The sequence below is a fragment of the Mixophyes fleayi genome, chromosome 5 (genome assembly GCF_038048845.1).
Source record: "Mixophyes fleayi isolate aMixFle1 chromosome 5, aMixFle1.hap1, whole genome shotgun sequence".
Lineage (NCBI taxonomy): Eukaryota > Metazoa > Chordata > Amphibia > Anura > Limnodynastidae > Mixophyes > Mixophyes fleayi.
In genome coordinates this window covers 229319837-229334482 of record NC_134406.1, presented here as the reverse complement: position 1 = coordinate 229334482, position 14646 = coordinate 229319837, and the positions used below count along the sequence as shown (strand labels likewise).

The following is a 14646-nucleotide window of genomic DNA, read 5'->3' as shown; positions in this document are numbered from 1 at the left end:
CATGCTAAGCTCGAGCGCACGCAGCAATGTCGGATTCATGTTTTGGACATCTCACAGGTATGTGTATGTGTTTTTCTGTCAAATCACTTGCTCCAACTACAGGTTGGGTCTAAGAGCCGATTACTAGTGATGACGGTCTCGTATGTATGCTAGAACATATTTTGGCTGTCAGGAGCAACTGTAAAAATGCATGTTATGTACAGTAGACATTCATAACATACTCATAAATGTGTTTTAAAGAAAATGGCAAAAAAACCTTTGTTTTTTTTCTAAATGTTTTGCCATTTATGAATATATTATTAATAGGTGACATTATTTATTTCTTTTATCTGTGTATTCTCTCGGGACTGTATATTCCACATATGTATTGGAGGGTTGGATACTAAATAACGAACCTGTAAAAGGCGACATTACTTACTCCGGCAGGATGAAACCGAACCCCTCATCGCCGACTCACTGAAAAGACTGAGACGTTCAAAAAAAGACTTTCCTCAATTGCGTCACCTGAAGAAGCCGGCAGCGGTTGATGACGTCACATTGAAGAGACTGAATGTGATCCGAGTTCTTCAGGTAATAATTTAAGGAGGCAACGCCTGTACAAGGTTCATTACTAAACCATCTACCTTGTACAGGAGTTGCCTCCTTAAATTATTACCTGAAGAACTCGGATCACATTCAGTCTCTTCAATGTGACGTCATCAACCGCTGCCGGCTTCTTCAGGTGCCGCAATTGAGGAAAGTCTACGTTTGAAGGTGTCAGTGTTTTCAGTGAGTCAGGGATGAGCTGTTCGGTTTCATCCTGCCGGGGTAAGTAGTGTTGGCTTTTACGGGTTCGTAAAAGTGACTTCCACTGGTATTGGATGTACCCTGCAGTGTATGGCCTATTAGAGCAGAGTTGTCCTATCCCCATATTCAGCAACAAACGTATCTCAACATCTTCTCCTTTTTGAATACGGACCTGTGTATGCCTTAATTTCGGTGTGTGTTTTGTGTCCCTTAATGAATCAGACCGGGTGAGTGTAGTGTCACTTAAGAGAAAATGGTTCATTATTTTATTTTCATAAAGATGTATTAATATATCTGACAATTGATTGTTTTCGTTCCGATTATCATTGGGTGTCATGATCGTTTCAGGCTACATATACTGCAATGTTGGGTGAACTGTCTAATTTATTTGCGGATGTCAAATGGTGAAAGGTCAACATTGTACACAGTTTGTCAGTATAGCTGAAACCATAATTATCGTCCAGGAGTTTGCATTATAAATAGAGTTGTGTAGATTTCTACATCCTACCAATGAAGACCAACAAATGTTTCCCTGTTTGAAACGTTAAAGTATCAATATATGGAAAACGTTTCCATGTGTCTCCTATTATCTTATAGAGTGGAATAACCAGCTTATATGGGTTTATTTAATTAACTGTGGGCACCCACATAGTACTTAGCGACAGGTTCTTGTTTTTGTGACATCTGTAAAAACAATATTTCCCAACACATCAGCAAATCATTATTATGTGGCAGAATCACTGAAGGCAATGAGGTTTTTTTTTTCTGGTTGCATTAAAAAGCTTTTAATTGTGTCTTTCAGTGTTGGCCCCAGGTGTTGGACTCCTTTCATTACATTTTGCTCTAATGTGATGAAATTCTAATTCTCTCCATACCATATGGTTAAATTTCCCAACTGAGAATTAGTTGAAAAAGAAGAAATAATCTATTAATCTCTGTAATAGATTCACAAATGAGGTTTGCCACAGGACCTGCTTTTCAACGGTGACGGGGAAAAAAAAATCAGTTGGGGGCTTTACAGACCTCTACGCTTAAGACAACACAGACACTACCTGCACAGACATCACTAGTGTAAATATACAGGACAAATTACTAACATGTAGAGGGGTAAATATGGTAATAAATCATACAACACGCTGGCGTCGGAGTAGTAGATTCTTTTATATAAAACCCATTTTATCAGTATGTACATTGTCAGAAAACAGCAACACAAAACAACACAGACGTTGGTAATTTTGCGTTCTCGGTTGACGTGGGGCCAGGTCGGTAACCTTAATGAGTCTGGCTTAGGAGGTATTTCCTTCAATGTATTTAGACATTATGGGCCTCATTTAGAATTAGGAGCAAATCCAGCTCATGGGTGAACATGTTCAGCTGAACAAACCATGTTGCTCTGCAAAGGTTACAAAGACAATGTCTGTGCCTCCCTCCCAAATCTAAGCCTGTCCACACATCCGCCCCACCCACAGCGCAGCATGTACATTCTAAATGAGGCCCCTTAATATGATATGATATATAGATATCAATAGATGTGAGACATATAGATAGAGGTATATGATATAGACATGAAACAGATATAAATATATATTAGATTAAATAAATGAATATATATGAGGTAGATATGAGAGAAATAGATAGATAGATAACATCTAGATATATATGAGATAGATAAGATATCAACAGATAGATAAGATATAGGTATATATATGATAGAGATAGATAAGATAAACATATATATGAGATAGATAGATATGAAAGAGATAGATAGATATGAGGTAGAAAGTTATATAGATACATATGAGATAGATATGATATATATAGATTAGATAGATAAGATAAAGATACATATGAAATAGATAAGATATCAATACATAGATAAGATATAGATATATAAGACATAGCTAGATAGATAATATATTGATAGATATATATATATGAGATAGATAGATAGATAGATAGATATGAGATGGATAGATATGAAAGAGATGACAGATGGATAGATATGAGATAGAAAGTTATATAGATAGATACATATGAGATAGATAGATATGATATAGATCTTATAGATAGATAGATAGATAGATAGAGAGAATGAAAGAAAGATATGATATATAGATATATATTTTGTTTGTTTGTTATGCTTCCACTTTTCTTTAGTATGTTGGCAGGAGGGTAATACCTACCTAGCTTGCAGACATTCCTCTTGTTATTGCCCTCAATGGAAAGCTTTATACACTGACCAAAATGTCACCAAACAGAAGTAGCAACAGCGACATTTGCGGGCTGCACAACCTTTCTACGTACCATATGTGTATCTCTTGGTAATGTAAGTATTGTATTTTTAATGAACACATATGATTTTTGTTCCAAAGTAGTAGTTCTCTGTTATTTTACTGCATTGTCTTTATTTATACTGTATTCACTTTATTTACCCCAACACTGTATATGTAATGGAAACAAACACTTCCTGTAACATTGTGCTCTATTTTATTCACGTAAAATAAAAGCTGGCACCCCCCTACTACATCTGGCCAGGAGCGATGGGTACACATCCATATTTCCAAATAACCCTTTGATTTCTCTCAACTTGCTACCAGAAGGATGATATTTGACAGTATTTTAGGGTTACTGTTCTCCAATTAGCGAGCCCTAGTCCATTTTGATGTGATGGTAATCAAGGCTCTTTGCAGAAGCTTATTATATGTACATTCTATCAGCACAGTGCCCAGAAAGTAATTATATCACTTTTAGATGGCAATCACTTTTATTGTGAAAAAATATCATCTAAGCATTGGCTGCGTGTCCTGCTTCAGTGAGCCTTTGATGTTGCTATTCTGCAGTACAGCTATGCTGCATCCTCGGCTAGGTTTGTAGGGCTTAGTGTAGAGGGCTTTATTCATTCAGCAATTACCTGCTCCCTGTTCACTTCTGTGAGGAGATGAATGTGTCATTAGGCAATGCAAAATTAGAAACATTTCATCATTTTAACGGAGAATAAAAAATGAGGCTTTAGTTGTCTAGATGAATAATGTACTGCTGCTATTGGAACGTGCCCAGCTCTGTAATAGACAGTTGTCTGATATGGAGCCTGAATGACTATACACATAGACAATGCATGAGGGCTATTATATCATGCTAGAGTAGGACTTACATGTCTATTATCGTTTCTCCTCATTCACGTCTTTATAGCTTTTGTTGAAGAGGTTTACCTTCCATTTATGTCCCCAATGAAAATCTGTATTCACGTTTTAGTATAGGAACCACTGCCACTCAACTAAACTAGTTGCCATTGTTGAAAATGGATTTCAGCACCGGTCATATTCTGTGGTTTTGGTATATGCAGACATACAGTTTAGTATCTGGCTGTACAGTTGACTACAACTCCTATTAACATGTTTGACGGGATATGTATTTCAACACCTAAAACATTACATAGTCATAGTCAACTACAGAATCCAAACTGTTACATTATACGCAGTATAGCAATGTAGTAGTGCTTACATTGTTATTTACCTGGGCTATTATAATGCTAGAAATCACATATGTCTTTGAGCACTCATGAATTGTTGGAACAGACTCTCAGCAGAAGTAGAACTACCATTGGTGTAAATATTGATTAACGGATTAATATTGGTGGAGGAATTATTGGCATGGACTTTTGTATACCCCATCATAGGCGCCAAGATTTATATTTATAGGGCCTGATTCGTTAAGGAAAGTGAAGCGAAAGATGAGAACGTTTTCTCCTGGACAAAACCATGTTACAATGCAAGGGGTGCAAATTAATTTATTATTTTGCACATAAGTTAAATGCTGGCTGTTTTTTCATGTAGCACACTAATACTTAATAGCTTTATTTTTACACTGACATTTAACGCTGATCTAGGACATGCTGTACTCCAACTATAAATCTGTCCCCACATTTTAAATTTACCTCCCCCTTCAACGCAACATGGTTTTGTCAAGGTGCAAAGTTACTCATTTTTTTTGCTTTCCTTTCCTTAATGAATCAGGCCAATACTGTCCTAATTATAATGCATCTATGTATGGAATGAAATCTGGAGTGGCATGCTATTGGGTGTCTGCATGCTGTAGCTGGAAGAACAATTCATTTTGAAATCCACGTTTATGCATTTGTCACCTCTATTCAATGGAAGCAGCCATGTCATAGGCAATATTCATTATGATGTAGCAATCAATTAACTGGTGAAATAGTTCATTCATAGTCTGTGTCCTGTGTTTTGTCACTAGTTTCTAGTGAATTCTTGTTATCAATATTGATTCAGACCACAAATGTCTGTCTTCATTCTCTGCAGATGTAGTGTATTGTAGTAGGGAACTACCTACAAATTTGACCCTTCCATTATCAAACAACACCATTATATATACATCCTACAGTATATCACCACCTGATTTGGGCTCTATTTTTTATAGGGTGAATTGACGCGTATCCTTCTTCTGCTGAGGATGGTGAGCGCAGAAGAACACATTGAAAAAATTCTTTATTATTTAAATAAAGCATTTTTTCAATTGTAAATTCTAAAATATTTTGTATGTTGTTTTTAAATATCTATTTGAAACAATTAATTTTTAAAATATTTTTTATTCCTAATTATCACAACTGAAAGACCAAGCTCAATCTAGCACAGATCCCATGAGTCTGGCCTGGCGAAACGGTACGTTATCTCTTACCGCTACGGGCGTGTAGCGTCGAGGCGGCTGCCCCGGCGATATTTTATTGATAGATTGTGTCGATAGTTCATTAATCAATACATTGCCATGTATTGATAAATAGACCAGTTTGTGTCCATTGCAATTCTTTGCGATGTTCGTTTTTAATTCTTAACTATAATGATATCATTGTTTTCTGTACACTATTTGTTAAACATTTAAATATCTTCATACTTTTAAAGTGCAAAAGGTCATCCTCGGTGCCTGGTTGGTGATTCAGAAAAGAGACGGAACAGTTTTTATTTTTCGGTAACTTTTTTTTTTTTTTGGGTAGCATGCAGACAGAAGAATTTATTGAGGCGTTTAAATGCTGAGCTTATAAAAACTACCCGAGGATTGGTCTTTGAGGTTTTATGCACTCGTAAACGTTTTCTGATTACTTCTGGGAAGTTGTCAGGCATTTAACACTGCATTTATCTTACAGTGCAATGAAAACACATCTGTCTATTGTCTCGTTACCTGGTTTAATTGTAACCCCCACCTCTAAAGGCTGTTGTTTTAACCCCCTTTGTTATTTTCATTTCACAATTAACTGGTTAGAATCTTTAAATTTTAAATCTAATTGCTGTGAACATAAGCGACTCTCACATAAATGTGTTTCTCTCATTTCTCTCTCTGCAGCTCCATAAAACATCTGTCTCGTAGTAATTGAAATATTAGCAAATATTGTCTGTGTGTTTTTTTAATTGTTACTTTTATGTAAAGCCCCCTTTATAGCTGTAAATAGTTGGAGCACACTGTAAAGCAATCTGTTGGCTTCTTAAGAATATAGTATTTAGTGTGACTTTTTTCTTTAATGAAAATCAGTTTATAAACAGCAAAAATACATTGTGTATCCTTCTTTTCTGTGCCCAAGTTTCTGTTATGTCTTTTGTCTGCTCCGCATAGACTAAATATATGACAAACCTCCAAATAATCTTTATATATTTGAACTTGTTATGTCAAATTCTGCTTACCAATGCTCCTAGCAATTTCATACCCCATACGTTATTGCTGTAAAAATGAAATAGATAAATAGATAGATACATTATTAAAGTACAAAAGAAATAATAAAGGGTCAATGTGAAATTACAAGGTCATGAATCAAGACATAAAATAATTATTACTTGTCAAAGCTCACTAATAGAACACAAATGAACCTCACTGATGAAAGAGAATAGAAAAGCCTGAATGTTCTGTCACATTAAACACAACGTAGATACTCTGACATATATATATAAGGTCAGCTACATGCTCTCTATGTTTGTTTGCTTTCCCTAAACACCAGTCCGTGATATGCAATGCAGATACATTACTTAGATGTAATGAACATTCCTGCCACTAATTGCTCAATTTAATGTACAGAATATCTCAAAGCCAAGCCACTAATTTCTCAATGTAATCAGCTCTGTACAAAGGATGGATGGCATTTCAGAAAGGCATTTACCATCTGTTAGTAAATACATATAGATACTTTAGTAAGCTGCGCAAAATACCACAAATACATTGTTCTTAATAATCACATTGATTATTATTAGTTATGTTTTTATCATATTTTTTCATTGCTTTATAGCATTCGGTATACTTCAGCTGATGTGCTAGTAGAGATATAATAAACATATGTTTTCTATTTTGTTAGTGTTAGTTTTACATTCATACCATGGTAAGAGAGATTACAAATGACGTGACTTGGATACTTAGATACACACAGATACATGCCCTGGGGCAGACCTAGATTATTATTATTTTTTGGGGTGGGGGGCGATTGTTATTCTTGTGAAGTACATTATCTGTGTACACTGTTGTGGAGTTCTGATGCTGTTGAGTAATGTTTGATGATGCAGTATACTGTACTCTACATGCAATGTTGTTGCATATATTATAGGGATTTTGTTAACAACTAAATCAAAAATGACAGACTGTATTGTACCATAATCAGTATACTCTTCGGTGCATACAATTTGAGCCTTGTGTTCCCTTTGTGCAATTTACACTTTCCAAAAAAAAACAAAACCCAACAACAGTATAACAATTCATACATGATCCCATGAAAGTGTAATTATTATACTGCATTAAAGTAAATTAAACCATATCTCTATTGCATTGTAAAATTCAAACGGAATGCCATCATTGAGATTTTGATAATAAAAAATAGGTCCATATATTATAATAAATATATTTGTACAGTATACAAAAAAGTCAAATAATAATGCATCCTTTAAATTAGTGCATCTTACACACGATTCCAATTCCACAGCGCCATCTTCTGGAAATGTTGTAAATTGACAATCTCCATGAATGAATAGGTTTATGGAAATAATCAGCATTTATGTAATAAAAGTATATTTGACTTTGTGCAATAATACTAAGTGTGCAGCAGATCTAGCCAAATAGAAAGACTGCATTTTGTTGACACCGATATACCATTGTCAGCTTGCAAAAAAAATGAACGATTCTACTTCATTCAGTTCACAATTAAGCAGCAGTGAAACCATTAGTTGATGTAAAATATACTATTGTCTTTTACAATATGCCATCAGATCAGCAGAAAAAGTCCCTTTGCATGTACCGTACCAACTTTTCTGTCTAGGTCATAGTGATAGCAGATTTCTGGATCAAAGTCCTATCTATACTTTAGAAACTTTTTCTGACATTTGTAATAAAGCTACAAACTGCCTTCTGGAGCTAGCTCCTAGGCTGCATAGATAACATTGTGATGCATCTACATGGCACGACAGTAAATTTACTAAAACAAATTGTACCCATTTATTGAGCGATATTGTATCAGCTACATCCAAGCATGAGGTCTATTTATTAAATGTGAATATGAATTATTTAATGGCAGTGACAGTTACGGGAAATAGGTATATTTATTATACGTAAATGCTATTAATCTATTGCTGGGGCTGTTTTGAGGGAGGGAAAGAGGTTTATTTATTAAATGGGAATACTATTAATTTAATGTTGGGGCTGGAGGAAGGCCTAAGTATTAATCGTGGGTCCTATTGATTTAACGCCGAGGCTGGTTGGAATTTTCTAAATGTACCCATTTTTTTTTTAAAATAGGGCCCCCAACATTCCAGGATCCAGACAAGCCGCAACTAAAGAAACCAGCAGCCACAGGTGATGAAAATGGTAAGAACAGGTAGGACAGTCTGTCAATTGTTCTGATTCTAGTGGGACAATCCTGATTTTTGATAACTGTTCTGCCCAATCTAAGGGGCAGGTCAAGACTGTGTACTCTTTATATACACACTGTATTCTTTATATACTACACTATGGTGCTAGCAGACCTTCGTGGGCTGACCACTCCCACTCTAGTGTCTGGTCTTGCCTCTATGATGGCCACACCCCCTCTGGTGGACCCCTAGCGTTGCAGTCCCCCGGTGGGCCCTTCATGCCCAAGTCCGACACTGGCTACATCTATACTTCCTTTGAGCTCTTACTGTAATAATGGAAGACACTGAGAAGGTTTGTGTACTAACCTCTCAGCAAAGCTCCAGGGCACCGCAGAACTCCTGAAGTAACTACTGAATCTGGGATAAGGATTTCATCAGACTATTTTTTAAACTATACAGCACATACATCTGTAGGTAGTATATTTCCAGATTATAATTCATGTGCTGCCTTTAAGGCATATTTGTGCATCTCTGTAATGGTGTATAGAGAGCCTGGGACATAGCACATGCAGTGGCTGTGCAAATTGGACACATAAAATAACTAGATAAATCATAGAGATATCACACTTGTTATCCTTAAAATGTTAAGGCAAGGCTTGCTCAGCATCCTCAACTTTTCAGATGTGGCAATATTATCTTTGGAACCCATATGGGAGCATCTCAAGTACTTATTTGGAGGGAAAAATAAGACATATGACTATGCAGTGACTAGGCAATCGCTAACCCACAGTCAAGAACCATCACACAGAAGGCCGTAGGCTGGGTACACACTACTGAAACTTTCCCCCGTTGTGATATCGTTAACGATTTTACTAACTGCTGGGAAAAAAAAAAAGGCCCGATCAGGATGCCAATTCATGTGTACACACTAAACATGTTTTACAAGATTTACCTTCAGATCTGTGCTCTTCATCTGTCATAACCATCGGCTGTAAAGATTGTGACTCTGCACATTCTATAGAGATCTATGGACACTGCCGTGACTGTATACACACTGCAGAATTGCAGTGGTTATTGCACTAGGTCTTTACCTCCTTCTTACCAAAGCTGCAACATCTAACAATAAACTACCAACAGGGTAGAAAAACTACAATAGACTAAAAAACTAGCTAATAATTAAATTGCTGATAGCTGTTAGGCATTGTAAAAATGAAGCAGGAAGAGGCCTGAAAAAAATGCACAATTTGATTTAAAAACTCCAATGAGCTAATTTATTTTGTTCTGCTGCCTATTATCTCCTGAGTACTGTTTACACCTGACATAGAAATCTGGAATATATGAAAACTACTTGTTTTGGAGTCTAATACCTTGGAAATTTTATATTAGAACAATCTATCTGAAAAGATCACAGAATTTAGAATGATAATTTGTCAGAAAACACTATGTCGTACATTAAGAAAGCTGTTCTGTATGTTGCATAAACAACAATTTCTTTGATAGAAATGTAAAATGGAAACAATGGAAGCAATTTCTTTGATAGAGATATTAGTCTGTTACTGTTACTGTGCCAGTATCAAAGGTTCAGTTTCATGCAAAAATAAAAGATATTTGTTATCATGGTCTGTGCCATATTTTTCTCTGAAATGTTAAATAAAAAAATTAATCACTTTAAATTATTCAATTAAAATTGGTTAGATAATTCCATTAAATATGCCAAATATACTTAAAGTGGACACTAAGGGGTTCATCTAGGGTTGTACATATTTGCGCAACAAATGAAAGAAAAAAGTGCCCTTACTTGTATTTATTGAGTCTCTCACTCACCTTCCCTTGTCCTGTGCACTTTGGAATGCAAGTTCTGTGTGCAATAAGCGCACTCCCATTCATGACCTCTTCCTCTCCCATCCCTTTGGTCTCCTAGCCCTTAAAGAAACATGGATCTCTCCCTCTGATACTGCTTCCCAGCTGCACTCTCCCACAAGGGCCTCTCATTCTCCCACACTCCCTGTCTTGGGGACCACCAAGAAGGTGGTTTAGGTGTCCTACTCTCTCCTGGCTACAACTTCAGTGTTATCGCCCCTGAACCCTCCCTCTCCTTCTCCTCATTTGAAGTTCACTCCATCCACCTCTTCTCCCATTTCCACCTTCATGTTGCTGTCATCTACCGTCCCTCTGGCTATTCCTCTCAATTTATTGATATCTGATCATCCCACTATTATTATTGGGGATTTTAACATCCCTACAGACACTCCTATTTCTCTCCTATTACTACTGCTGCTTCTAAACGTCTAAATCTCACTTCCTCCTATGGCCTCTCCCAATGGACAACTTCCCCCACCCACCGTTATGATCACTACCGGGATCTTGCGTTCTCCTGTATCTGTGACATATCCAAGTTCTCCAATTCTGTATTGCCCTTCTCTGACCACAATCTCCTCTCCTTTCCTTTACCCTCTCTTTATTCCTTCAAACCCCTCCTCGCTTCCATTTCTTCCCTATCATGCCCCAACGCTGCTATCTCTCTTTACAAATCCACACGCTGCTGCCCTTGATACTGCAGCCCCAGCCATCCCACTTTGTCTCCATCAATCTAACCACTAAACCTGGCACTCCGTCTCTGCCAATTTAATCCCCAACCCTGGAGGAAATCCTGCTCCATTGTTGACTTCATCCACTTTAAATTCATAATCACTATTCTGCCCTCTCTCTTGCCAAACAAACCTATTTAACATCTCCTCCTTGCCAAATAAACCCAAACATGTCTTTGCTACCATTAATTCTCTACTGTGTCCTACCCCACCTCCTCCATCCCTTGTTCATCACCGGTCTTGACTTTGCCATCTACTTCAAAGACAAAATTGACTCTATCCACAATGATATTTGTTTTCCTCAGACTTTCTTCCACTCACCCGTCCTCTCTATCACTCACTCTGCCATCCTTCACTTCTACACCCCTACACCCTTACACCTCTGTAGGTGTGCCTGAGGTCCTCACTATTCTCTCCCCCTCTTCTTCCACAACCTGTCCTCTTGTCCTTGTCCCCTCCAAGTTTCTCCTCTCCCTTTCTCCCTATCCCTGTCATAACCTTGCTCACCTCTTTAACCCCTCTCTCCACTGGTGTCTTCCCTTTGTCCTTAGAGCATGCTCTCATCTCTCCTATTCTCAAGATGTCCTCCATTGACACATCTTCTTTCTCCAAGTATCTTTGCTTCCATTTGCTTCTAAAATTCTTGAATGTCTTCAATCGTCTAACCTACTTTCTCTCTTCCCACTCTCTTCTTGACCCTCTCCAGTCTGGTTTCCATCTCCTTCCCTCAACTAAAACTGTCCTCATTAAAGTAACAAACAAATTACTCTCAGCTAAGTCCAAAGGTCACTTCTCCCTTCTCAAACTCCTCAAACTCTCTGCTGCTTTTGACACCATCAATCATTCTCTTCTACTCACCACTCTTCCATTCCATTTTATAGCTCCAGCAATTACACAGCACTGTACAGAGAATATTTGTTATTCACAATCAGTCCCACTGGAGTAAAATTTCCTAACACTCACACAGACTAGGGTAAATTTTGTCGGCAGCCAATTAATCTACCAGTTTAAGTCATGGTCGAGAATTTAAGTCATGACTCCAGTGCTGTGAAGGAGAAGTACTAACCACTAAGCCACCATGCTGTCCAATATAATAATGTAATGAAGTGTCATATACAAAAGATAAAATAGTAGAAGGAACGGTAGACTGTCTGGTGTGTGGTAGTTGGTTACATTTTTACATTGACAGTAGGAGTTCCTTTCCTAATTTAGAATGCTGGAGAGTAGTGTGGTGCAGGTAGACTATATGTGGTGCTGACTAATGCTGTGGAGGAAGACAACTGTAGATGTAAACGGTGATAGTTATATATATACTCGCCTGTTGTGTCTGTGCAGGGGGATGGGTCTTATGTCATGTAGTTGGGTTCTGGTGGTGGTGGAAAAAAAATATGGACAGAACGATTGTATAAATACAAACATAGTATGGCTTTATTCTGTTTAGAGCTCTGTTTGTTAGCCCGCGGTGATGTGGTGCTGTCAGGGAAGGTTGTAGGCAGGGGGGACAGGCAAACTTTAGCCCAAGGGGCAAGACTCGACTCAGCAGCCTATTAGGAACATTTTAAAGGGAAAAAATACAGGTGGCCTAGTGACCCAGCCTTAGGTAGGTCACTATGGGACCGGCCGGGGGTCAGATGCCCCCTACCTCCCAACCCAGCCTGCCCCTGGTTTTAGGCCTATCTTGTTTATTTCTGGTGATCCATTTAAAGTGGGAGGCTGATCTTGGTTTTTTTTCTTGTCTTGCTGGTTAGTCTCTTGTGGAGAGATGATCAGCTTTCTTCAGGGGCGTGTTAATGAATCTCGTGGTTTTTTTTTCTTGTTCTATAGTAGGTCCAGATCTGGAGTTGAGAGTTTGTCCTGGCTATTGAGCCAGAGGTAGGCTAGTAGGGACAATTAGGAGTCGGGCAAAATTTATATTTGCAGTGTAAACTGCATTCCGTAACTTACATAGGATTCAGAGTCGCTCGTATCTTTAGATGTGTGCATCTCAGAATATTATGCAAATTGCACACACCTCTTTGTCTGCCTTATGCTAAATAAACCAGCTTAGCCAACCCTAGTGCTGCCAGCCTAGGCTGGTGCTAGCAAAATCGGGTGGGGGGGTCAAAAAGCACGGGGTCTCCCCGAATTTACTATTATCAGCACTAGGCTTTGCCAGCCTGGGCTGTACAATGTACCAGCCTTCTTAAAAAAACATTCTACACCTGAAGGCTCCTTGCATTGCCCCCTTAACAGCAGGAATGTAAGTGTCGCTCTTCAAACTGCCGTCCATCTGTGGGCCGGTATGTTCATGTATCGCAATTGTTGGCTGTCAGTTTTTCAAACAGTCTGTATTTGCAGTATGTCGGGAATGATAACCTTTGCGTTTACCATGACGCTATAAGTCTTGTTGGGATTTTCTTATTCGCAGTAATGACTACCACCGAAATCTCTCCCCACATTTTAAATTTACCTCCCCTCCAATGCAACATGGTTTTGCCAAGGTACAAAGTTTTTCATGTTTCAGCCTTCGACACCGTTGACCACCCCCTCCCCCTTCACACCCTCCAGTCTTTCGGCCTCTCCGGCCCAGTCCTGTCCTGGTTCACCTCTTACCTTACTCACCGATCCTTCTCTGTCACCACCTCTGGGTCTCTCTCCCCCCCGTCCACCCTTCCAGTCGGGGTCCCTCAGGGCTCTGTTCTGGGACCCTTACTCTTCTCTCTATACACCTCCTCCCTGGGTGAACTGATCAGCTCCTTCCGCTTCAGCTACCACCTTTACGATGACGACACTCAACTATACCTCTCCTCTCCCAATCTCTCTCCCTCCCTCCTCTCTAGGGTGTCCGCCTGCCTCTCTGCTATCTCCTCCTGGATGTCCTCTCGATTCCTCAAACTTAACCTTGCCAAAACTGAGCTCATAGTTTTTCCTCCCTCTCATACCTCATCCCCTTCTGACCTCTCCATCACTGTCGACAACACCTCTATCTCCCCTGTCCCCCAACTTCGCTGCCTTGGTGTCATCCTCGACTCCTCTCTCTCCTTTGGCCCCCACATCCTCTCTCTTGCTAAATCCTGCCGCTTCCAGCTATGTAACATCGCTCGCATCCGGCCCTTCCTCTCCCAAGATGCCACCAAATGCCTTATCCACTCTCTGATCATCTCCCGCCTGGACTACTGCAACCTCCTCCTCACTGGCCTCCCCCACTCTCATCTCGATCCCCTTCGATCTGTTCTTAACACTGCCGCTAGGCTTATTTTCCTTTCTCGCCGCTCCTCTTCTGTCTCCCCCCTCTACCTAGCCCTTCACTGGCTCCCATTCCCCTTCAGAATCCTCTTTAAGCTCCTCACACTCACCTACAAGGCCCTCGCCAACTCCACTGCGCCCTACATCTCCACCCTCCTCTCTATTCATGCTCCATCCCGCCCTCTCCGTTCTGCCTCTGACCATCGCCTCTCTTCCCC

The 14646-nt window shown here is 39.1% G+C and overlaps 1 protein-coding gene across 1 annotated transcript in view; it reads left to right on the top strand.

Annotated features, from left to right (window-relative positions):
- Positions 1-8631, top strand: part of CYP7B1 (cytochrome P450 family 7 subfamily B member 1) — a 187507-nt gene extending 178876 nt beyond the window's left edge. Inside the window, exon 6 of the mRNA XM_075213578.1 lies at positions 8563-8631. Within this exon, the coding sequence (XP_075069679.1) occupies positions 8563-8601 (39 nt within the window). The 3' untranslated portion in view covers positions 8602-8631. The remainder of the gene's footprint in view (positions 1-8562) is intronic.
- Positions 8632-14646: the final 6015 nt, after the last annotated feature.